This window comes from Myodes glareolus, chromosome 4, assembly GCF_982192425.1.
Source record: "Myodes glareolus chromosome 4, mMyoGla1.1, whole genome shotgun sequence".
NCBI classification, from domain to species: domain Eukaryota; kingdom Metazoa; phylum Chordata; class Mammalia; order Rodentia; family Cricetidae; genus Myodes; species Myodes glareolus.
The window spans coordinates 90,638,017-90,664,749 of NC_142029.1; the positions used below are offsets into that span (position 1 = coordinate 90,638,017).

Below are 26,733 nucleotides of genomic sequence, written 5' to 3' on the forward strand. Positions count from 1 at the left end.
AAAAACACGAGATTTGGGCACATTATAGACTAATAGATGGTCTTCACACAGCAGTCTTGAAAACAGTAGGTTGAATAATAAACACGAAGAAGCAAGTCCCACTTAAGTTTGGTTTGAATCCGAAGAAGAATACATTTAAAAAAAACAATTCTCTTAAGTTACTTACTATATAAGTTATTTGAGATTAAAATGATCCTCTTAAGAGCCCCTAAAAATAGCACTTTAAAGAAAGATTATAGTTCCTACAGCTGAGCCAGAGAAAAGCAGAGCTCATCTCCTAACGCAATGGAATGAGCAGCCTGAGCTATCTATTGCTATCCACCCCTGAATGTGTGCACGCTCATCTGGTTCCACAAGCTAAGCAGGGTCAGTTTTGGTTAGTGCTCGGATGGAAGAGACACAACATGAGCTACCAGATGTAATCACAGAATCTCCCAGAGTCTCTTATCCATCCTTATCTTCCCTTGAAGTTCCCAAGGCTCCCACCCAGTCTTCTAAGCAAACAGTGAGCTGACGGTCGAACACTTCCTGATATAGCTCTCAGCCCACTAGAGACCAGAAACTAAACGTCTCTCTGTACCTCTGCTGAACTCAGCTGTATCTTCTGTGGAATCAGAATTGATGTCACTGAGAGTGTCCTGACAGCAGGTGTGCTGGGTAGGTGCTGGTGCCACGCTGTCCTTGATGCTCTCCTCAGGTAACTGGCCACAGTCAGGAACGGTGGAAGCTGGACACACGGGTACCTTCACGGCACTGAGGGGCTTCATTTCCAGACCATCCTGAGGATAAGACGCTACCACTGGCACCACAGGCAGGGGAGCGCTGGTTTTGGTGAAACACCTGCGGAGTTTGAGTCAAAAGAAACAGAACTGAGTGTTTAGGGACATCGATAATTATAACAAGCTCATTTAAAAGTATAATGAATATTTTGAATTCACAAACTCTTAAGAATTATGCTTAAAAATAACTAATCAGCTCATTACAATTCGAAATAGCAAAACTCTGAAAGCTAGCAATAGTGGGCAAGGATAGGACATGCACCGAAGGCAAACCCAAGGACAGAATCTTCCGTGGTGACCCAACCTATGTATTTCCTTCCAATTCACTGCCCGCAGACATCTCCCGTTTCATTAACTAGTTCCCAGATATAGCATACAGGAGCAAGAAACACCAGCTACCACAAGGAATGAGGGAGAGAAAGGAAGGACGGAAAGCTAAGACACGTGGCCACACAAGAGGGATGACCTTATGATGGTCAGCATAAAAACGCATGGCTTTGAACCCAGAAGGCGCATCAGTTCCTTTCCTCTTTGCTGTGACACACACCCGACAAAAGTGACTTAAGGAAAGGTTTACTCCAGCTCCGAGTCCAAGGGGACGATGCATCATGGTGTGGAAGGCAAGGCGGCAGGAGCTGGAGGCAGCTGGTCCATTGCATCTGCAGCCAAGAAGCTGGTGTTTCGTTTGCTTTCTCCCTTTTATTCAGCTGGGACTCCAGTCCACAGGACAGTGCTGCCCACATTCAGGGTCCTTCCACCTCCATAAACCTAAGCCAGGAACTCCCTCACAGCTGCGCCTGAGAGGTTTGTCTCCTAGGTAATGCTACACCGTGTCAAGCTGACAGTATTAACCATCACAGGTGGCTTCCCTCTCAGCCTTGGAGGAAACCGGATAGAGACTAGCCACTTAGGTGCCAGGAGTTTTAAGATTATTTTTCCCCATTGTAGAACTGAGTGGCTGGAATTTACCAGCACTGAACATTTCATTTCAATTCCATCCTATCTTTATTCCCTGCCTCCAGCTAAGAAGTGCCTTTTCAAACGGGGTAGAGTCTTTTCAACCTTTTCATTCTTCGATTCTTCCGTTGTTTCCTGCAGTGGCTGCCGCGCTCACCCTGCACATTTGCCATTCCACTTGCCGTGCCTTTTCAGCCCTGAAGTTTCCATTTGGATTTTTTTCACAGCTGAAACATCCACATGTTCATTTCCTGAGTATTTGCTCTCCTGTAAATCCTTGAACATAGTCATAATATTTGCTTAATGCCATCGTTTGCTAGCGGTGATGCTCAGGCCATCTCAGGATCTGCTTCTACTGTCTAGTGTTTTTCCCCAAGAAGTACCACAGTCCTGTTTCCTTGGATGCACCCTAATTCTTCTTCATTTCCCCTTGAATTTTCTGGTTGTTTTTACTGCCATTGAACTCAGTCTTCTGACACGTTCTTTCTTGGGCCCTTACCCCAGAACTGGAGAATGCCTTTCGGAGAAGCCCAGACTGCCTTTGAAGGGTGGGTTCTAGTTCAGCTTCCGCCTGCTCCGGTTCCCCCAACAGTGGTAAATAGTCTACATTTTATCATCAGCATCTGTAAGATCAAGCTGTTCCTCTGTTCCTGGAAGATTTTTCTTAATTTCTAAAATTGGGACTAAGAAAAGCTGAAAAATGAAAAGTTTGAAAATGACGGGCTTTTATGTAAGGCAGAGAAGAACACAGAAGAAAACGGCAATGTGCTAGAAATAGGTCATTTGAAACGATAAAAGTCAAAATTCTTTATTTTCATTTTTTGCACATAGGAGGGCAGGTTTCTGGGACAAATAATTAGGAAAGGGTCCAGTTCTGTTGGCTCAAGTCATTGGAAAGACCAGTTCTGGGCAAAATGATGCAGACAAGTCTGAAAGAGAACAGAGGTATGTCAGTAAATCAAGTCCTTAACTTAAATAAACCCAACTTCTATTAAAAAAAATACATTAACTGCACCATTAAAGGACACTAGGGATCTAATTAACTTTTGAAAATATGGCAAAAATATGAATATGACCCACATTTTCCCATGCAGGTCTACAATTGGCCCAAATTACAAGCAGGTATAGACATGGATGTACTAGAGTCAGAACCAGAGACCTGGCTTGGACAAGTCGCCTCTCAAAAGAGTATGATATTAATTCTGATTTGCTCTCTTGGCTACTTGATTCAACTCAAAACTTTACCAGTGTCCATGTGATCAATGTCTTCCTCCCACAGTGTAATATGTTGTTAGCCTCTCCGGTTCTCCTAGTCAGTGAACCCCAAAGTGGATTATTGAGTGGTACATGGTACCCACAGACTCTGAACATGTTAAAACATGGGGTGATGTTGAGGGGAAAATCTTTCTAGCTTCAAACTACTATGAGAGAACTTAACGGGCATGAGGGTCTCCTGTAGAAGATCCCTCCAACCACATGTGATGCACTGTGGTAGACATTGTGCATAACAAGGTAAAAACAGCAGAGGTCCTGTTCCCAGTAGAGCAGAAAAGATAAACAAGCAAACCAGAGTTTCAGCTGAATGTTGGGATGTGGAAGGAAGTGCTGCTGCTGCTGCTGCTGCTGCTGCTGTCACCACTGCTGCATGTACTTCCCAGGCTGTATCTAGCTCTACTGACTTCATAGCTGAGGACCTGGCATTAGGTTCAACTATGGAAACTGGAATTAAAGAACTCAGAACTATCTCTGGTTAGGGGAATCAGTATGGTTGCTGTGACTAATTGGAAGTATTTCTCTCTCTGTCTCTCTGTCTCTGTCTCTCTGTCTCTGTCTCTCTGTCTCTCTGTCTCTGTCTCTGTCTCTCTCTCTCTCTCTCTCTCTCTCTCTCTCTCTCTCTCCAGGGTTTCTCTGCATTTATTACCCTGGCCATCTTGGAACTTGCTCTGTAGACCAGGCTGCCTTGAACTCAGAGATCCACCTGCCTCTGCCTCTGCCTCTGCCTCTGCCTCTGCCTCTGCCTCCCAAAGGCCAGGATTAAAGGCGTGTGCTACCACCACCTGGTTTGGAAGTATTTCTTAAAATTTAAATTCCAGGCTCCCAGCTCTGGCTGCTTAGTTTATATCAGAATATCTGCCCTGCTACGAACCACTAAACGGATGAAGAAATTTACTTTAAATCTGCTCAAGGCATCAGGAGTTATTAAAGCATTTGTATGGCTAAGGGTAAGAAAAGTGAATGTGAACCTGACCTTCAGGCTTCCTTTGCCCTTGAGGCACTGAGTGCAGATGAAGCTCTGCAGATCAAGAATGGAGGAGCTAAGGAGCTGAGCTGAGCTTTCAGAAGCACCGTTGGGGCTAGGAAGACAATACTGGAGTTTGGAGCCTGCCAAGAAGAAAAGACCTGGAAACACACATAGGCTTTTACATGGGATTCTCAAAGGACTATCTCCTAAAAGTAAGGGTGAATCAGGAATAGACTGGGCCTACTGGGTATACATGAATCAGTATGGTATATGTATGTGTGGCATATGCTCCCATGTCTGTGTGGCACATATGGCCCTGCGTGCATGCGGAGACCAGAGGGTGTTCTGTATCTGCTCCATCACTCTTCCACCTTTTCTCCTGAGACAAGGTCTCTCACGGAATCTGGAGCTAGGCTGGCAGCCAGCAAACCACAGCAATCCCCCCGTCTCCACCTTCTCTAGCACTGGGGTCATAAATACACTTGCAACTGTGTCCAGCTTTTTACATGGGTCTTGGGGTTTGAACTCAGGTCCTCATGCCTGTGTGGACAACATTCTTCCTTGCTGGGTCATCTCCCAGCCCTTAGACCAGGATTTTACAAAGCCTAAGACTCAGCATTACATCTGTTCAACCCTCGCTGGGCTTCAAGTGATTTGACCGTGATCCAAGTGTATGGCCAAACATAAAAGTAAATCCTTTCTGGAAGAAAACATTTTCTAGAGTTTATACCAGTTATAAGGCTTACATGGAAAAAAATATTGTCAAATTTTAAACAAGAGCAAGAGAAAACAAGTTGGGGTTGGAGAGAGAGTGGAGCACTTAAAAGCACTTGTTACTCTGCGCTCAGTTCCCAGCGCCCACATGGTGGCCCACAACCAGCTGTAACATCAGTTCAGGGGGATCTGAGCCCTCTTTCGACCCTTGGTAAACAGTGACAATACAGTGGTGTTGAGGGTCTCCAGGCTGAAGGAAAATGAGTGTCAACACACAGAAGAGAGAAAATACGGAGCGGAACAAATAGCAGCAGAAGGGCAGTGTAGATCTGACTGCCAAGAAGCATCAGTCATAAAGTCTTAGGGGAATTAACTATTTTACTACAAAAACATATAAAAAGAACACAAGAAAACACGAAGAAATGGCATTAAACTGATTTAAAGTATTGTACTGTTTGGGAATTTACTTGTTTAGTTTGTGTATGTGGTGTGTGTGTGTGTATGTGTATGTGTGGTTTTCTGTGTGTGTGTGTGTGCATGTACGCACATGCATGTGTGTGTATATATGCACACATACCACAGTGTGCACATGTGTGGAGGTCAGAAGACAACTTGCCAAAGTCAGTTCTCTCCTTCCACTGTGTGGATTCCGGGGACCGAACTTATGTTGCCAGGCAGGCCCCCTTGTAACCCAAAAGTCCATCTTGCCAGCCTCTTGTATGAATTCTAATGCACATTAGCCTCAGCTAAAGTCATAAAGCCCAGTGCCAAGCACATAGTAAATGCAGTAAGGAAGGATTTAAAATATGTAAAATAAATAATTATTGACATTAGAAAATTGGACTTTTGTAGACGCCTTTTCTCAAGCAAGAAAGCTCTTAAGGAACATCATCAGGCTCATTAGAAGCTGCTGCTCACAGCTTCTAATGTGTGAAGATCACACCTCACGAGGTAAGAAGATATGGATATTAAGGCAGGAGAACCCAGCACACTGATCCTCCGGCAGTTTGCATCACAATACTAACTGTCCACCCTTGTTCAACAGATAGCTATTTTGTTGGCTAGATATGCTTCTACTATCTGTTGACGTCAGAGTTGTCTAGAGGTCAGGCAATGGCTCCTCATCGGTCACAGGAGACAGCAAGGATAATACAACAAAAAGCACAGCCAGGCACTTGACCCTGACTGTGTCACAGGTGCTAAGTAAACTTTGGGTTCCTATTTCCCTTTCTCTGCAGGAATCTGAAAATTAATGAAAGGTGCCAGGAACTTAGACAGCAAAGAAGGATCAGAAAGAGAAGTTCATTTTAAAGAAGTCAAATTAAATTGAGAGAAAAAGAAAAGTCATACTTGCCAGAATTTGAAAAATCCAAGGCAGTTCCCCGTAAACAAACATTACAAATATTAATTAGTTTGCAGAGCTAATGTGAATGAATTTCATGACGCTGAAGTAACAAAATGCCAGGGACTCACCAGACAGTGAGAGGCCTTCTTCCTTCCTTTTGGCTTCCTCTTTCCTGTGCACTTCTTGAATTTAAAACAGGTTGTAGATGGGATTCCTGAGTGAAGTATAAGGGCTTTTCCACACCATGATTTCTAAGGATGCTCTGCCAGAGTGGCAGGAAGTTACACTCACAGGGTAGGACCGAGTCAGTGAGACGGAAGAACAGGGTCAGCTTCTACGGGGACGGTCATCGACGGCGGAGGGCCACAAGCAGGTATTAAAGAGACATTCAAAAACGAGATTCTCAGCAGGAGAAAGGTACAACTCCCTTAGCATATGCTTTCCAGGTAAGTAACAGGAACTCACAAACTCCATCCTGAACGCTCCTTCATTAGAGGGGGTGACAGTAATATAAGACACATTTGTCTTATATTTGTAAAGTAGCTAGGATCCAGATTTCACCATGATAAACCACACTGACTTAAAATTTTCTAGTACATTGAATCTTAACTCAGAATCAGCAATTAACCACTTAGCTAACCAAATGTAAGCAATTCCATCGCTTTCCGGTTAGTGTACTTCCAGATGTCTGTGTGTCGGTCGACACAAAACCAGCTGGGACTTAGGCTAGGCATGCGGAGATAAAAGCATATGGGCCATAGAGGGATATGACCTCTCTTCTGAATGTGATCATGTGCAGCGTGAGGAGGCAAGTCTGTCATTGAACATGCTCTCAAACATTTTCTAACGGGATCAAAACTCACAGAATAGCTGGGAATATGTAAATTAGCAAGCCAAATCTCCACGGAGTGAAAAAGAACAGAACGTTTACTGAGACTCTTAAAAGGCACTTTGCAATTCCCACAACTCAGCACCGTTTACGCTCTGAGGCACCCCAGCCTTCAAATGTAGCGTTGCCGATCATGGAGCTGACGCTTTTGCAGAGCTGTCTCCAGCCCCGTGAAACTCCGTGTCCTAATTTTATCAGCACCACATAAAGGGGACTCTGAGCGTCCTGCTGTATGCAAAGTCTGAGTTACCCAATAGCGCCCAGACGGTCTAGGACCCACCAGTTTACAAGACCACCTTTTCACCTGTCTGAGGGTTTAGGAGAAAGAAAAATGACCATTGTAGGAATCACAGGAACAATGAAATACTCTGTAATCAGTCACATGAACAGCACAAATGGAATGAAAAAGAGAAGAGACCAGTAGTGTAAGCTTGCATTTGGGAGACAAGGCGTGTTAGTAGTTAGTTAAACATAATCTGGCTATTTCTGTAAAACTATACACACAAATATCTTCTAAAGAAGTATTTCACTTCTGATTACAAGGCTGGATATAATTAAGCATAATTATGACAGTTACTCGGATCAGATGACAGGACAAGTTTTACATAAAGCCCTTTTCCCAAGTTCTTTGCAGTCCTGGGGATTGAACCCAGGATCTCACGCATGCTAAGCAAGTATTCTGCCACTAAGCCAGTCAGGCACACCTTCTTGATTATCCTTGAAGGCAAGGAGTAAAAACTCATGAATCCTTGAATAGTCAACCTTTATTCTCGCACCCGTGCTCTGAAGACTTCCATAATAATATCTGGGTGACGATTTGTTTTATATTTAGTTCATCCCTGCTGTTTCCTCGCGTCACTGCGAGCTCTCTTGTTGTTCTACTCCTTGATTGTGGGAACAGATAGGCTGCTGTATAACAGCGCTCTGATGACCCTCCTCCAGGGCCACAGCGTCCTTCGTTCTCACTGTCTACACTGTTGGGTACTGTGATGACCCTAGAATCATGGTGGGACGTTCCTTTAGAAGTTAATTTATCAGTTACGTTTACACAGTAGGTGCTGGGAGACAGTAAGCGATGGAGTGCACTAAAGAACAGGGCAAAAGCAATGCACTACTCCATGACAACAGGCTCTCGGCCTCCATATTAGAAGAGGCAAATGTGGGGAGACATACAATTTTCCCAAAAAGGTATTGAGCAGTTAGAGATGTATCAGTTGTTAAGAACATTGCTGCTGTTCTATTCCCAGCATCAAATCAGATGGCTCCCATCTGCCTGTAACCCCAGCTCCAGGCAATCTAACACTCTCTTGACTTCTAAAGAAACACGTGGCCCACATTCACAAAGACACATACACATGAATAAAAGCAAATCTTAAAAAAATATATGACCTTTTTTTTCTCCTCAAAGTGGATAGATTACCATAGGTGAAGGAAAAGCAGAATTTTGGACTTTTGTGCTTTCTTCTTTAGCATTATGGCTAGTTCTCAAGTTGCTAAGTGGTCAAAAATAGAAGAGGGGCTGGGTTATAAAAAATTACCCACTAAGAGGAAGAGTTTAAGTATGCTAGACAATTAACAACCACCTGGGTCCATCAGACCTCGCCGGAGACTCCTACTATAACCTAATATCCTCGCTTCATCTCTGCACCTCATTTCCATCCGAGCACAGCTGAGAGCAGTTGTGGAAGGGTACCTCAGACCGAGAACACACAGACACTTAGGATTATCGCTACACAAAAACTTGGCAGCCATCTGCAATATCTGATTTTCTAGGCATTCTCCCCAGTGACTTTCTTTCTCTTGATTATCAGCCATTCAGCCTGGACTTTTTTTTCCCCCCAGATGAATTATAGACATTTTTCCATGCTGATTTTTACTTCCTGCCCATTTCCAGTCTCTCTAGGACCCTTAAAGTTAATCTCTCCTTCTTTCCTGATGGGACCTCTACTCGCTCATCTGTGGATTTCATCAGTGTCTCCTCTACTCTCTCTTACAGATGATCAAGACTGATGGCAAATGGGCCCAATTTAACGTCAGTTCCTGCCCATTAAACCGGCCAAGCAGCTAACAAACCACATTTGATTGCATATCCAGAACTGTACTTTTCTGTCTGAACTGAGAAGAGAAAGGCAGAAAGAATTTGATTGATTTGATTACGATCTGCTTAACTCTTGAGATGCTGAACAGCACAATGGTTTCTCAATTTTGTCTTCAGCAGAGGGGATATGAACGGCACAATGGTTTCTCAGTTACATTTTCAGTGGAGGAAGCCAGCTCCCTGTAAGGCTGCATTTAACAGGTGTCTTTCTACACAGTACTAAAATCCAGAAAATGTGTAGAGTCAAGAGAACACAGGAGAGCAACGGTCATTTACATGACACAGAAGCCCTGGGGCAGTTTTCCCACAGATGGCTAGGGTGCCTTCCCTCTCACGTGTTCCATTGTGTTGTTGTTGTTCTTTGTTTGTTTGATACAAGGTTTCTCTATGTAGCCCTGGCTATTCTGGAATTCACTGTGTAGACCAGGTTGGCTTCTGATCCACAGAGATCTTCCTGCCTCTGCCTCTGCCTGAGTGCTAGCATTAAAAGCATGTGTCTCCACGCCTGGTCTGCTCCCAGATCTTTTCTATCAGTACTCCGGGTATGTCACTCTAGCTCCTCTGAGTCACCGCTAAAATAGAGGGATGGGAAAAGGGATTGATTAAGGGTTACTAACAGCCGGTTTCCTAAAAGCCCTGCTCTAAGAAATGCATTCGGGTTTTAACCCTGAGAAGGCAGAGGAAAGGGAGGAAAAAAAAATTGCAGGGCAGGTGAGATGCTGCACAGAGAGACTCTGAATGAGCCCTGCCTGGTTTGTAAATGCCTATGAAACAGAGAAGACACTGCCAGGGCTAACCCAAGTGTCCTGTAGCACACTGCTGGACAAGGAGCCTTCGTCAAAGCTGTCTCCTAGGGAGATGACTGCAACTGGTGACCAAGACTCCACCCTACCTCAGCCTCCTCAACAAACTAGTGTCTCATTTATAAAATCCCATACCCACTCTGCCTCTCACTTCACAAACTGCGCCTACAGTGCTGTTGATAATTGTAGGTCTAACTGGTGATGAGCTGCTTAAAAATCTTTCGCGAACCTGCTGTGGCTCTGGATGACGTGGTTTCATTAACCTTTCACCTCTGACCCTTTTTAAAAATAGTTTCTGGGAACATCAACCTTCCTTCAGTTATGTGGAGGATGTGGGCATCCTGATTTAGAGAGTCCACATAAATAGTACCCTCTGCCTGGAAAGCTTCAAACCTAACCTGTCTCCTTTACCTCATTTTGTAAATTCTTCATCGTTAACAAAATGCTTTCCGCTTAGGGAGCTCTAATATCTCTTATTCTTTTCTTTTTAGAAGACCTAGTTTCACTATATATTAATCTTTATGATGTCATTTTGAAAAACACCAGACCATGAGCCCCGTGTACGCAGGGATGAGCCTGTTGGCTTAGTTGTATCCTGCACCTCTGGCTCACTGCAGACCCACAGCAAATGTCTACCAGATGAACACACCTTCTTTTTCCTTCCTCACTCTCCTTTCCTCATTTCTTTAATTTTTGACAATATTACCAAGATGGTGAGCAAAAAAATAATAAAGCAACATCTTAGAAAAAGAACGAGTAATTCAATTCCAAAATAAATAAAAGCAAATCAACGGCTCAAGTAATGGGTTAAAGTTAGCCAGTCAAGGTCATTGTCTCCTTTGAAAATAGTAAACTGCAACTATAGGTGCAGCTTGGAAAACTTTGCAACAGATGCTACTACATCTGTATTGCAGTCCCAGGATCTCCCCCCAAACAACAGTATGCTTGCCTGTCTCCCTGGATCAGCAACTACTAGTACTAGAAACCAAATTCATCACTTTTCTCAATGAATTGCTTTATGAGGTTGCTTATTTCTATGCCCACCACCCTGGCAATTACCAACCAGGTCATTCGCATTTGAAATATGTTTACATATTTGGAATCTTCATTTACAAAAACTTATTTTAAAATGTTTGTTTAATCGGTGTGGTGTGTGTACATGGGACATGGCACATGTGTGAGGCCAGAGGACACCTTGTGGGAGTCCGTTCTCTCCTCCTATCGAGTAGGTCCTAGTTACTGAACTCAGGTAGTTAGGCCTGGCAGCAAGCACCTAAGCCAGTGGAGCCATCCCACCATCCTAATTTAAATTTTTTGGGCCCTTATCAGACAACAGCAGAGTCACGATGCCGGCAACTCTAGAATTTTATCCCCTGCTTACTCATTCCTGGGACGAAAGCTAAATTTGCTTACAACAATGTCTAACAGTCTCCCCTCTCCAACACCTTTGCACACTACTATATGTCAAGCAGAAACATATCCCTGAATACATGACACTCTTCAGAAACCTTCATATGAGTTAAGATACCACTTGCACTGTGTTTTCCAATATTTCACACTTGCCTCCTTCTCTAACACAGATCCTTCTGTACTTTACATTACAGAATCAAAGGTTTGCTTCTGCTCTTTAAACATAAGGCTGTAAGAAGCACAATGCTACTGCTGCTGCTACTAGTGTGTGTGTGTGTGTGTGTGTGTGTGTGTGTGTGTGTGTGTGTTGCTCTAAACAAGCAGATTTTCATGCAGGAAGAACATTTAAGCAAGCGAGAAACAGGTGAAGAGAATTCTCTTGTTTCCAGACAGCAGAGAAATAAACTTGAAATGCAGAAAGCTATTAACCTCAAAATTAAGGGAAATACATTATAATTTATAATAAAGCATCCTAATTCTCCACAGATAAACATGCAAATGACCAAACTGAAGTTGGCAGAGGTCATTTAAATTCTTTTAAAGAAATGGGATCTCAGCTGGGCAGTAGTGGCACACGCGTTTGATACCAGCACTTGGGAGGCAGAGACAGTTGAATTTCTGTGAGTTTGAGGCCAGCCTGCTCTACAGAGTAAGTTCCAGGAAAGCCAAGACTACATGGAGAAACCCTGTCTTGACAAACCAAAAAGAAAGGAAGGGAGGGAAGGAGGAAGGGAAGGGGAGAGGGAGAGAGGGAGAGAGGAAAAGAGAGAGAGAGAGAGAGAAAGAGAGAGGTTGATTTATTTTGGGCATAGGATGGAATCTCATCATCAAGACATTTTATTAAATTCTATACTGTACTGTGTTCAGATCAGTCTTCTACTACTGAGAATAACTCTTTACTTTTCAGATAAGGATGCTAACTCTAATACTATGTAAATCTCCCAAGATCACAAACCTAAGCAGTGCCAAGGCACAGGACTACTTATTCGTAGATCAAAGAGCCCCTCATTACAATACTCTTAACAGTCAAGATTTGCAACAACCACAAAACCACACAAGGACAGCATGAGACATAAAAACTCTCATGACCACTTGTTAAATTAACCCAGTTGATTACTGCCAAGTGTGTGAGCCAGCTTCATGAACTTCTTCCTCCTCCTCTGTAGTTTTTGGAGACATAGTCTTGTTCTGCAGCCCAAGCTGGCCTTAGACTTATGGCAATCTGACCACCTCAGCCTCTCAAGCACTGAGATTACTGGCAAAAGCCACAGCACCTAGGCTTTAAAGTCCCTTCCCATGTTTTCTTAACCAACTGTGATGAGAGTCTGTGAAAAACTCTGAGCAAAAATGTGGCTTTGATATACGTACATTTTCAAAATGAGTGTCACAGAGTTGAAACATGTAACTCACAGTATACAAACCAAGCGAGACAGCTCTGGCTGATACATAAGCCTTTACAAGTTAGGTAAGGAACAAAAAGTAGCTATGATTTGTTGCTCTGTTCTGAGAATTGCTAAAACAATGTACTGTTTGTTTTCTGAGATAGGTGTCTCACTATGTAGTCCAGGCTTTCTTTCATTCCAGTGCAAACCCAGCTCTCCTGCCTTGAAAAGATGTACTTTTGATTTATGGCTAGCTAGGTCTTTCTGGTGCCACTGATTCTTAGATTCTTAACCTTTTATTTCATTGAAAAGCAACAAATGAAACCCTTCTCTGTAGCTGGAAGTTTCTGTCCCACCTGGTCCCACAGCCATTCATTCAGTCCCAAATAAACACACCGAGACTTATATTAATTATAAACTATTTGGCCTATTAGCTCAGGATTATTATTAACTAGCTCTTACAACTTAACCCATAATTCTTGTCTATGTTTAGCCATGTGGCTTGGTACCTTTTATCGGTGTAGCATTCTCGTCTTGCTTCCTCTGTGTCTGGCTGGTGACTGCTACTCAGCCTTTCCTCTTCCCAGAATTCTCTTAGTCTGGTTGCCCCGCTTCTACTTCCTGCCTGGCTACTTGCCAATCAGGACTTTATTAAACCAGTATGAATGACAAATCTTTACAGTGGACAAAATTTATCCCACAGCACTTCTCAATAATGCATGATCCAAACTTCAAGCTACACTCCAAGCTATCTAAGGTACCAAGTTTTCTAGTTGCAGAATTTCATAAGTGGGATGGATTTTTAGGATTATGTAACTCAATGCAATCATTATTGAAAATAACTAAGATTTCTGATGTAACTTCAATAATCCTTTGGAATTGATATACACAGCAATACATGGAAGAACTAAGAGCCTCCACCCCCATGTCAGGCTGGCCTTAAACCTACAATTCTCCTGCCTTAGCCTTCCAAATAGCTGTGATTAAAGGCTTGTACTATCAGACCCAACAAAATTCAAGTTTCTTAGCAAACTGTCTGCTAGTTCTTTGCAATTAATATTTACTATATTAACAATTAATGTATATAGAAATAGTATGAAAGTTTTCTTATATTCAGTGTGTCAAAGTTGGTGCATTTTGTTTGCTTGTATTTGAGATAAGGTCTTACCATGTAGCCCAGGCTGGTCTTAAATTTGTAAAACTATACTCCCCAATTTAGGGATTACAGGTTACCGAGGTTATAGACAGGGATGTGCCACCATGCCAGTTTCCTATATATCAAGACTTAAGTATACAAATTATTCTATAGAATTTTATCTTATTTAAACTATTGTATATATCACTTTTACAATTGAAAACTTTAAATTTGAAAAACAATTTGGGCTAGGGAGGGAGCCATGGACCCTGGTCTGTGGTGTGTGTTTGCAATCCCAGTGCTGGGAAGGCAGAGAGGGCAGATCCTTGGGTCTTGTAATCCAGCACAGACTATTAGATGTGCTCCAGGTCAACAAGAGATCTTTTCTCAACAAACAAGGCAGACCTAAGGAAGGACATCTGAGGCCATTCTTTAAGTTCCACATACATACACACATGTGTACCATACTCATGTACACACATGTACATGCATGGACACACATATGCAAAATTTCTTGTGGTTTTTGTTTTGTTCTGAGGCAGGGTCTCTATGTAGCCTGGCTGTCCTGGAACTCACTACGTAGACCAGGCTAGCCTCAAACTCACAGAGATCACCTGCTTCTGCCTGCTCAGTGCTGGGACTAAAGACATACACCACACAGCCCAAGTAAATATTTTCTTAAGTATCTTAGGATTTTAAGAATTAAAGAAAAAAAAAAGAGAAAAGAAACACTGCATCGTCTAGTAAAAACATTCCAGCAATATTATTGTGGAAAAACCACTCTATAGATAGGAGATGATTTTGTTTTGTGTGCTGCATAAACACCATCACCTGTGTTTACAGTCGTCCCATCACAGACATGCAAATACGAAATGGGAAAAGACAAAAACTGCAATAAAAAGACAATGAACCCTACCCTTAACAACATTCTATTCAAAAACAAAGCCTTTAATATTGTCACTCCATGCCTAAAGAAACTGAGGCACAGAAACATAAAAACCACAGCCTTACACCAAGGACGGTGGAGTTCTGTGTTTAAGTAGAGGAGAACAAGGAGGTGGCCGGAGTGTGTTGGTCACAGCAGTGTCTGGGCCCACGCTAACATACCTATTGTTGTTCCGGCAATTCCGACAATTAATGCATTCCAGTGGGTCAATCTGAGGCACCGCTGTGTACATTCCTCCGCCCTGGTCAGGACAACATCCAAAAGAAAAAGAAAAGAAGAAGCTGAAGGGGCAGAGTCCATTTGCTAAATAAACACAAATGCACACCACTAACAAATGGAGGTAGTACACTTTCACACGCTTGCTACTCATTCACAAGTGAGCCCTGCGCAACGGTACCGTGCACCCCTAAAGCTGAACTGCCACATTCTTCCATGTACTTTTGTACTGGAAAAAAAGCAAATAAATGGAGGGAGGTTAGTCACTTCCTTTCAGTATTTCAAATTTATGCCTTAAAATATATTATACATCATAAGCGCTTACTCGTGTTTTCTTTTCTAGCAGTCATGGAAAAAGCTCATGTGATGCCTCTTAGCGAGACCGGGTGTAAAGTTTGTTTGAATGATGTCACAGGATCAACCCATCTTCATTTTCCCGTAATTATTTCGATTAGGTCTGTTCACTTGACTGTACTGTTTTAAAACGTCATATTTTTCCAGATGGAGCAGACTCTCCGCCAGCAATGACTTGGAGGGAATATTAATATTTTGATGTTGCTTTTGGCGGGAACTGCTCCGCAATTAAGGAAAATGCCCAGATTAACACATACCTCATTGTAAAATGTTCACTTGACATACAGAATGGCAAACAGGAAGTTAAAGATTGACTGGCCTTAGAATCAGAGTTCTGCTTTCTGGAGAAAAACAGCAGGGGCTGAACTAGGGGGAGGAGGGGTTGTCACAAACCTCAGGCAGGCCTTGGAGGTTAGAGGAGGTTCAGGCAGCTTTTGCTACACTTTCCATGTCCCTTATCTTACCTAGCGCCAAACAAACCAAGACTAGACATTTCTCTCAGTATCCCTAATCCACCTAACAATGGAACAATTGAGAAAACAGAGGAAGCAAATCCCTAGACTACACTGAGTCCATGAGGGCAAACTCCAGAAGTTCAGAAGAATGATGTCGTTTGTAAGAACTGTTGAACTGTTAAAGTCAAATCAATGATTTTCACGATCCCAGGTAAGCTTGTAATTTCTGTATGTCTCCCCTTTCAGAGGGGTAAGAAGATGAAAAGTTTACAGTCACACTGACAATAGATATCATTTAAATGGCAAGTCAGTTCTGGAAAGCCAGAGTTCTGAGTTGGCCTTCCACAGGGTTCCTTCTAGAAACAGCCTGTGATGTTCCAAGTGAAATGCTTTCTCCACCAGCTTTCTCTGCTCCTCAGCCGAGGCGAGGAATGGACTGGGGACGGTGACTTCCTCCACAGAATAATGAAACTACTACCTTTTGGTGGCGGTACACTTTGTAGAACGTACAAAAATTCAGTCACACAAAAGCTATAGGTTTTTAACTTTATGGTACAAATGGACCTTCCAGCTTTTGTGTTGCAAATCTAATATTTCAGTATCTTTACTAAATTGAAGATGAAAAAGGAAAACTAACTTTTCCAGATTGTAGCAAAGGTCTTGGTAATCAGAATAATAGTAAAAACAAATTAAGTGTTTAATTTGATAAACTAAACACTTATCTGATTAAAAGGTAATATGGATGCCCAGGCCAGAAATATAATAAATCAAATTCCCTCATACGAGAACCCGTTAAGCAGTATTACCTAAACTGCGCCGGTCATTCCAGTCCATTCACAAGGGACGAAACCGTCTCAGAAATAAGGAAAGTTCAAGGTTTTGCAACTGAACTCCTTGTGGCTAAAAGATGCTAGTATTCTAAAATCCAAAAGGCTTATATGCTACAGGGTTTTAAAAAAACAAAAAACAAAACAAAACACTGGGCAAAATGAAGTTCTGATGTGGCAGCCTGTGAGCTCTCGTACACGGTCTTCATAAAGCTAGGGGTGCTGCTCGTCGGGGGAGCACTTGCCTATTAGAGGAGAAGCCCCAGGCTCCAGCTCTAGCACAGAAGGGAAAAGATCTCAGTACTGTCCTAGCATCTATATTTATAAGTGTACTGAACGGCCAAAAAGTTAAGCAGCACCAGGTCCTGCGCTGTGCACGACAACAGCAGGTACGGACTGGAATTGCTTCTTCAATGAGGAGCAGTGGCCACCACCTCCTCCTACCACAGCACCCCGATGTGCTGTAGAACATTCCTCCATTTGCCAGACTTAACAGCACTGCAGTTCTTGGACTCAGCTCCAAGTAAATGAAATGCGAACCATCTGGCCTGGTCTTTGCTCAGCACTATTTCCATTTTGTCTCAAGAATAGCCTCCCAATGTGTTCTTTCCTGCGCTCCGCTTTGCGGTAAATAATTTAAAGCTAGACCAAGCTGACAACTACAGCTATTACTGATGACAGAAAACTGGTGAAGATTCCTCTAAATCTGGAGCTGTTGGCGACACATGCCATGCCCACATCCATGACTTACGGGGTGCCTATGGTGAGAAGTCGAGTAACCACCAGTCCCTGTACCCCACCACACTGAGGCCCAGAGAAGCCATCATTTACAATGAGGTCTCTTACATTCAGGAGATGATGGGGATGCTCAAACTCGACCCGTGTCCTGGCTAGCGAGTTTGTGTGTGCAGAATCAAGCCCTCTGTTGATGCTTCCATTCAGGATCCCATTGACTCCATTGGGGCCTTTATGGTGGGGGTGAGAACAGCCATTGCTGAGGAAGCCTCCGTGGACACTCCCATTGATCCGGGCTGTTCCTGAGAGCGTGGCGTACTCTACCATCTGCCCAGTAATCTCTGACCCTTGATAGAGGTACCCTGGAGGATCGTACTCTGTTGAAAAGAATAAACAAGCCCAGAAGGAAAAGTAAAGCCAGATACTGAAGGAAAAATCTTCCTGCTGAGAAATGTTATTAATGAAATCACCAAGACACTACAAACAAGGTTAAAATAAAAAACATGCTAAACTGTTCTCACAACGCTCTGGTAAAGTTGCTGCTATTGTTTCTTTAGAGTGAAGAGTAGCTTGGAATGCTGAGTTAACTCAGACTCTGCTAATAGAAGGAAAATTTTATCAGGGAGAATTACTCCCAAGGGAATAATGTGCAAAAGGAAATCATCCAAGTGACGGCAACGCTTAAGTAGAAGTGCTTAGACTGCCACGCACTGCAGAGAGCTGAAAACAACTGTCAGAATCCCGAGTCAAGAACGATTTAAACAGCGGTAAGCAGCACTTTTAGGTAAAAAAGGATGATGACATGTGTCCATTTGCTGGCTGTTCAATAGCTCCTCCTGTCATTGTGCATGCCAAGGGTGTGAGGTTCCAAAGGCAAAAAGGCGATTTTATTCCTTATATTAAAAACACTTGTACAAATTCTGATTTCCAGAGGCACATCTGCCAGAAACATTTAGAAAAAGCAAAGCTATTCCTATGAATCCTAGCAACGAAACTCTACAGCTCTGGTGCCAGGCTCTTGCTAGGTGCTCTCCTCCTGCACTGGTACTCTGTGCTCCTTCAGAGCGGGTCCTGGTTATCTTATCAGTTGATCTCCATTGTTTAGCAAAGTGTCTGACAGGCAGAAGACAATGAGTTTCTTCTGGTGGCATAAATGGCTGAATAAATACTCATGATAATTTTCCATTTTGTAAAGATATTATCACCACAAAGGAAAATGACTTCTTATCAGATCAGTCTTGCTCAGATAACCAGAACAATGCTTTCCTATTCAACACACACACAATTAGTAAAACTTTAGAACCATTTAAAGGCCCAATGAAATGGTCACAAGCTGTGCAGCCTGATGTCATCAATCCGGTCATGCCTCTTTTAGAAGGCACTGTCCAATCAAAATAGATGATTTTATTTACTAACTTAAAGGGGGAGAATCTGACAATGGTCCCCGCAAGTACTTATCACTATGGGTTTCCCCTTGCTTTTCTTTTATTTCCTTGGGTCAAACAGGAAAACCTTTCCCTCACCAATGTCTGATAACCCTGCTTGACTTGGTTTTAGTGTTTCAGATGGTTGGGGACAGGAACAATGGTACCTCATCAACTTAGAATCACACCTCTTGCTTGATGTGTTTGAGAGGCAGCATGCCAGCCACTTCAGACTTGTGCAGGTATAGCAGTTAGAGACAGGGCCATGCGCTCCCCGCTCAGGACACCTACTGACGGTGTCTAACAGGCTTCACTGCGCTCCTTTCCGTCAAGGCATTCCCTGTTGACCAGACTTGCACCAGCACGAAGATGTTCCTACAGTGATTCCAGAAGCGACGCTTCAAGCACTCGTCCTCTCTGGTGGCCCACCAAAGTCAGGCTTTCCCAGCACCAAGACAGCTATTTACTCAGAAACCTGCTTAGCTTGGGCTCTGGTGTTTATTTCTATTGGGCAATTTAATTTGATGCTCCACTTACTTTGGCTGGCAGCATGAATGGTTCTAAAGTCACCCCCTCTGAGTGGAGAGTCTCTTAACAGCTTTCATTCCACGGCACAAAGACATGAAAGTGTTAGGAATCAATATTTATCCTGACAATATTTTTTCTACCCATCTTTAGAAAAACACCAGGAAATACTTATGACTCACTCTGTATGGCACTCTGCTGGCGACTCTTCCACAAACACAGCGCAATGAAAACCATAAGAATGAGGACCATAACACCAAGCACACAGCCAACGATGAGGTACAACATATCACTGCTCCTGGCAGAGCTGGTGGCAGGCCCCACATGCCCTCCGTTTCCTGAAGAACTGGGAGGGGTACTCAAGTCTCTCACGGGATACTCTGAAGCTCCAGGAACACGTTTTACTGGATGAAATATTAAAAAAAGAAAAAAAAATGAAGTCAGAGTGAATACAGAGTTTATGAAATGGACTCTCCGAAGGAGGTCTGGCTGGGGAGGCAAGCTGGTCTGTTTACACTCCTCATGGAGATGATATGACCACCAGTGAGTCGCAAGGAGAGATCCAGAATTTGAAATTCTGATCAGCCAGAGCTTTAGTCCTCAAATTTTTGAGCAATTCTAAGAGCCAAGAAACATACAAATTGGGTTGACCCAAACAGCTGTATGATGATCTGCTGGGCTGGGCTCACAGAAGACTCCCCAGGTTGAAATAAAATACTTCAACTTATGGACAGAAAACAAAACAAAAACAAAAACAAAAGAAAACTAAGTCTGTGTGATATCTTTTCCTCTAAATTAGACGTGGAGTTAGTGTTTTATTCTTCTACCATGTAAAAAAGGAACATTAGATAATTAACTTTGACCTACGATAACAACTGCATATAACCCAAAACACCTCATGTGTCCTTTAAGCACCCCCAACAAGGCCACTAGAGTCCATACAAACATGGTCCTCCTTCCTACTTCATGGGTATTACGGGCAACTGTGATCACAAACTTATTTAACACATGTGACACAAACTCCATTCTCGCCATCTGCAAGTCACATGTTCTTACAGCTCTAAATGTCAGAAAAGTCCCACTCCGTCGTAAGCAGAGTATAGTGGCTGATGGCCCATTCTCTGGAGCCAGGATTCCCAGGTTTAAACTCAACCCTCCCACTTATATCACATTCACCTCCACAAACCTGTTCTGTGTTCAGAAAATGGAGATAAAAAAAGAGCTCCATCTTAAGACTGTAACAAAAGGTGCTATGGTCTAAATTTGCCTGTCTCCAAACTTATGTAGAAATGTAACCACATGATAACAACATTAAAAAAATGATATTGGTGATTAGGTAGTAAGGACCTTATCCCCATCAATGGATCAACACCATTATTCCAGGAGTGGGTTTGAATGTGGACCCTTTTTGTCTGGTCTAATCTACTTGATCTTCCACCATGCTAGGACACATACTAGAGGCCCTGGCAGACTGTCAGCACTATGCTCCAGCTTCCCAGCCTCCAGTCAATAAACTCTCACTGGCTGTAACCTGCAGCTGATAATGAGGGGTGCTATTCTGAACACAGCTACATGACCATAAAGCACACTATGATACTGTCTCAGTCCCTTCCTTCTTTGCAGGGATGGGGACAGAACACACCACTTTGTACATGCTATGCAGGTGCCTTCTCTCTGAGCTACAACCCTAGACCAGCACTGTTTCATCTTGTGCCTGGTAAGATATATATATATATAATTTTGTGTGTATATATGCACAGGTGTGTCCAGGCATCCTTAGAAGCCAGAAGAGCATTGGATCCTCTGGAGTTAGAGTTATAGCACGTGTGAACCACCCAGCATAGGTGCTGGGAACCAACTGCTGTGCTCTGCAAGACCAGTCAACCTCTCCAGCCCTGCCTGGCAAGATTTTTAATGTTTTGGGTAAAGAGATGACACACTTCATTTGATTATTCTGACTGTCACAGCAGTCTAGAAACAAGCAAGAACTCCTAAGTACATCACAATGCAGAAAGGTACTCAGATGGTAGGACTGATCTAATGGGAGCTCACCAAGGCCAGCTGGACTGGGAGTGATGGAACATGTGATCAAACCGGACTCTCTGAATGTGGCTGTCAATGAGGGCTGACTGAGAAGCCAAGGACAATGGCACTGGGTTTTGATTCTACTGCATGGACTGGTTTGCGGGAGTCTGGTTTGTTTGGATGCTCACCTTCCTAGACCTGGATGGAGGGGGGAGGACCTTGGACTTCCCACGGGGCAGGGAACCCTGACTGCTCTTAGGACTGGAGAGGGAGGGGAGGTGGGGAAGAGGTGAAAATTTTTAATAAATAAATAAATAAATAAATAAATAAATAAAAGAAAGGTACTCAGACATATAGGATCCAAACGAAATTCAAGATAAGACATTCATTAGACAGATGGCTAATGCAGATTTCATAGGAGAGCTTTTCAACAGAAAGACACATGACTGAGAATTTCTAAGCAGGAACTAAACCTGGTTTTGCAATTCAATCTTGAGTCTTTGCTTCCTTGTTTTATTCCTTTCCTCATCATCAAATAAAAACAATTGTAGCAGACACTAATGGAAAGTCGGAATATTCAACTTCCTTCTTCCACACTTGCCAGGCCTTCTTTAAAAAAAAAAAATACTTCTTAAGGACTGGGGATGGAGCAGAACACAAAGCCCTGGGTTTGAGCCCAACACCACATAAACTGAGTATGATGCTGTATGCCCATAATCTCAGCATTCAGGAAGGGCTGGGAGTTCAAGGCTACACAGGAAAAACATGAGACACTGTGTAAAATAATGATGATGATAAACTTAATAATAATTATTATAATTATCTTCTAAAAATAGGCATTACCAGATGTTAGTATGCCTACATGACTAGATGCAAAGCCAGATCCCTGGCTGGCTATGAGCAGTACTGCACTCAGGGCCCCACGGACACCTCGGAGAAAGCAAAGAGGAAGGAGAAGACACAGAACTTCCTAAATGATCTCAAAGCTGGTCCCCTACTTCTCACTAAGCCATGGGACAACGGAGATCCACAGTGGAGACTTTTGTGTTACAGACCATTGAGAAGAGTCCGGCAGAGGTATAAAGACTTCCAATCTGCTTTATGAACAACCAGATTAACCATTTCTTCTGCCCCCACGTGGTGTCTCCCCCTTTTGAAGATCCCCCTATAGTCATTCTCTGTGTGCAGGCAGAGTTGAGAATGACAATTTAAAATCTGCTATCTTAGACTTAACACAACACATTATTAAACATGTAGCTGGTACATGCATCTGTCACTCAGGAAACTGCTTTCAGCAGGTTGCCATGGCCTCCAGTCTTGGTCCCCAGTGTAGCCATGTTTTAAAGAGGCGGGGCCTAGAGGGGACTCCCAGGGTTCCCGACTCAGAAGGAACTGCTTATGTTCTTGTGAGGTCCTAACGGTTCTCATGAGAGAGATGTTATAAAGAACAGGCCTGGCCCCTGTCCGGCCTTCCTGGCTCTCTTGTCAGCTGATCAGTTCCTCTCGCGTGCACTCCTATCTCTGTGATGCCGCCTGTCATAGGTCCTCACAGACCTGAAGAGCCATGAGCGCAACACACCCCCTTTCCTTATAAAGTTCTCAAACATTACATCATCATAACTGTAACACAGGTGTAGTACTTTTCTTTAATCTTCTATAGTTTTGATTATATTTCAAATTTCATAGAAAGTAGCAAATATGTCTACTCTCTTTAATGAAGAATAAGAAAAAGAAGTGATTTATATACAGTCACATGGAAAGTTATGGGCACCATTATACAGACAATATTTTAGATAAGTGTTCTATCCAACACAACGTACTTCTATGGGGGCAGTATAAATGCATGCATCTAGAAAGGCGTCCAGAGCAGAATTTGCATGCAGAAATCTCCCCACAGTTCTAAGATGTGATCTGGTGTTTGGGGTTCTAACACAGGCCAGGAAGGAAGGCAGGTTTCCCCACGTGTTCTACCTTTGGTCTCGCAGATCATCACGTTGCTGAACTCGCTCTCCCCACCTTCGTTAAAGCACTGCATCTTAATGTCATAGGAGGTTTCCGGCTGCAGGTGACCAATTGTGTGCCACTGCTTTGAACCTAGAAAAGAAAAGCGAGGGGCAAGCTGTGGACGCCACACAAGCTTGTGACGCAAATGTGTGCATTCCGTGCTTTCAGAATGAGATTTATCAGCACTGCTCACCACTTCACACAGCCTGGAAGATAAAAACATCCCCCATGTGCGCCTTTTCTACTGCATCATGGGTGAGCAGCATTTCTACTAAGTGGCATGTCAAACAGGTAAAGAGATAAACTCAAAGGGTATCTGGGGTGTTGGCAGCAATACTGGTTGTTATTAAAAATTAATGGCAAGCCTTTAATAAAAATACACGCATAGGGGAAAAGCATCTCAAATCCTTATTTTAGTCCCTCAAGTCTGGCTCCTATGCCCGCCCACTAAAACTCAGCAAACAGTGCGAGCCCAAGCCGGCGGTTGCAGGGAAGCCTTTCACAGAGCTCTCATCCATCGCCATGGACACATCACCGGCTGCCGCGGAGGGAGCCGTCAGCCGCTGTGCCCACGACCGCTGTCCTTCTGAGTCAGAGCCCCAGAACTGCACAAGTGTCTCCACTATTAGGGCTTGTTATCTGTGGCATGCGGCCAACATTTCATCTAGAAATACTCCCAAACTGAGCACGCCAGTGTAAATCAGCCCCGTTCTCACTTTCATGGATCTGTGACAAACTTTCATAAACAGGGACACTTTTGCCAGATCTAATTAACTCTTCAAGTACTCTTAATCCCATTTAGAAACTGACTCTTCAAACTGTTTCCAGTGTTTCCTAGAAGTCCAAGCATACCACCGACGGATTTAAGAATTAATTAAAGGGATAGAAAGAAACCAAAAAACAAAAAACAAAAAAAACCGCACCACATGCATAAGTCAAATGTGCTTGGCTGACAGGACCAGTATCACAGACTCCTTTCTAATTCGACACAGACAAAAACACTTCAGCCCCTTTCCAAGTCACCACACAAAAAGCCCTCATTCACACAGACTTGCATTTTATAGGGGAGAAAATCTGCTTGTCTAAGATCAAGTGTCTCTGAGAGGCTTTAGGAGTGGGTTCTAGACTTGTAAAGAGATAACTCCCCTCATACCCCAATTGTTTTAAAACGACGAACTGGTTAAAGCTGGAATAGGCTAAAATTTTTGTATTCTAAGATACAAAAATTCCCCGTAAGACTATTCTCATCTAGCCTTTTGACTTTTCTGATTCTATGCCCAACTATAAACATCTCCGCTAGACCCAGGGCACTCCCTTCAGAGAACTAGTAATGGGATTCAGCTTCTAGCCATGCTTCTACTAATGGGGTTCTGGTTTTTAGGAGAAAACAGATACAATAGACACCTTCTTGGATTTGTATTTCACCGTTATAGCCAATCTTTCCAATAGCAAAAACTATAGGTTGGCAAACAGAGTCATTTTTATCCTTGACAAGTAAGATAGCTATGTGCACTACTGTGTCTAAACCCAACCAATGAGTGTACACCCTCTGCTAAGCCTCAGGCTTAGAACTACGGCGCACAGTGAGCTTTACACATGGAGATCTGGAACGCCTCTTAACAAGACAAAAGTACTCCACACAAAAACATTGGCAGGCTGACAACATTTGTAGTTTACCCAAATGTGGCAAAGAATTTAGAAGATCTGAAAATGTAAGAAATGCAAGTGTTCTTATTGTAGTCTGTGTCACTAAAGAGAGAAAGAGGAAAAGGGGTAAGACCTAAATTTTGGATCAATACACACATAAGTAGCCAGAATCTTTAAAGAAAAGTATAAGTACACACTGCAAACGGACACTTTGTCCCTGGATTTCAGAGAATAGACCAATAGCTCCAGTTGCCACAGGAAGAATTTCAAATGAATAAACTTGAAAATAAGGAATAAGCAAATTACACAGCACACTGGAACCCGCTTAAACATCCAACTGCTCAGTGTGCTACATTTATAAACAAGCTGGCCAAGAACTGGGGAAACTCCATCTGCGAGCGCTTCAAGACCTGGAGTGCCGGTAAATGCTCTTCGAGTCCCAGGCTCACATCAGGTCAAAGATTCCTCTGAAGAGCACAGTTAGGACCTGTTAACCCACAGGGATTCTTAGAGAGTGCAAGGAGGAAGGTGAGGAAGAGGGAGAGGGACCCAGAGAGCTATTTGTGCCACTTAACATCGGCTTTGTTTAGAGCCATCTTATGCCAAATGTTTAACCAATGTCAAAAGTTTTCAAAATAAAAATCTGATATCCCCATTCTTCTCAATCATCTAAACTAAAACAAAGACTTGGACAGAACAAAATGCAGAAGTCATAATTATCTATCTGTTTTTTTCTAACAGTCTTTTGATTGACGGAAAGTATGCAAACTCAAGAGCCACACACTATGTACAGCACACTGAATGTTCACAAACCAAACACACCCAAGGCACGGATGTCTAGACCACCAAAGAATGCCACTGGCTTCCCACTGTCTCCTAATGTTCCTTAGGTTCACTTCTCTCCCTCAGGATGGCTATGATGACGTCTGAGAGCAGAGAATGAGAGTGCCGCTAACCTTAGAGCAGAAAAGAAAGAACCGAAAGGAAGAATTGATCCTTCATTCAAAATATAGTCAGGTGCAGCTAAGATTTTTATTATGTTACAAAAGTAATTCCACTGAATAAGTACTAAAAGGAATCCTACAGGAGCTGGAAAGATGGCTCGGAAGTGAGAAGCACTTGGCCATTTTGTAGAGGACATGGTTTGGTCCCAACACCTACATGGCAGCTTACAATTAATCCACAACTTCAGCTCCAGGGGATCTGACTTCCTCTTCTAACCTCCAAAGGCACCAGGCACACACCTCGTACACATACATACATGTGGGGAAACATTTATCCATGTAAGATAAAACCATATAAAATCTCAAAAAAAATCTGTATTTGATATTAGATAGTATATTTAAACTAATTTTTTAAAAAATCTATGTATTTAATGGCAGGAAGTAATATGGTAAATCCCAGGCCTAGGACAATTTTGTGACAAGATTTGCTACATGTATATGTATTTATGTATACAGGGGTGTATGTATGTGTACATGAGCTATAACTCATGGCCAGCACATGCTAAGAACATGTGCTACCTCTGAACTACTAATATATCCAATCAAGACAGTCACTATTTCAAAAGCTCAGAATCTGCACTGAAGACAGAGCTTGGAAGAAGTTTTCCTCCCAAATCAAGAAACCCATCTACAACTACCAAGAATCGAGCATCTGGTTTGTACCCGATGCTTCCAGACCCCAGAACCTGCGAGGGAACCTAGACATTTATGTCAGAAAGCTCTCCCTATATCATTCCTTAGAACCACCCGTCTCGACTGAAGCCGCTCCCACCCCACAGGAAGGTCTGCTGGTTCGCCAGCTCCCGTGCTGCTCCCT

At 43.0% G+C, this 26,733-nt stretch overlaps 1 protein-coding gene across 6 annotated transcripts in view; it reads right to left on the reverse strand.

The window, feature by feature from the left end:
• Nucleotides 1-26,733, reverse strand: part of Cdon (cell adhesion associated, oncogene regulated) — an 88,449-nt gene that overhangs the window by 4,013 nt on the left and 57,703 nt on the right. For 4 of the 6 annotated variants that reach the window (XM_085689755.2, XM_085689750.2, XM_085689752.2 and 1 more), the window contains 5 exons: nt 23,233-23,355; nt 19,419-19,640; nt 17,399-17,664; nt 14,862-14,941; nt 581-840 (listed from right to left, as the gene is read on the reverse strand). In XM_085689755.2, coding sequence (XP_085545881.2) covers nt 581-840; nt 14,862-14,941; nt 17,399-17,664; nt 19,419-19,640; nt 23,233-23,355 — 951 coding nt within the window. Of the gene's footprint in view, nt 1-580; nt 841-2,526; nt 2,666-6,165; nt 6,372-14,861; nt 14,942-17,398; nt 17,665-19,418; nt 19,641-23,232; nt 23,356-26,733 lie in introns of those variants that run through there. The other 2 variants (XR_015001888.2, XM_085689754.2) reach the window with 2 other exon arrangements.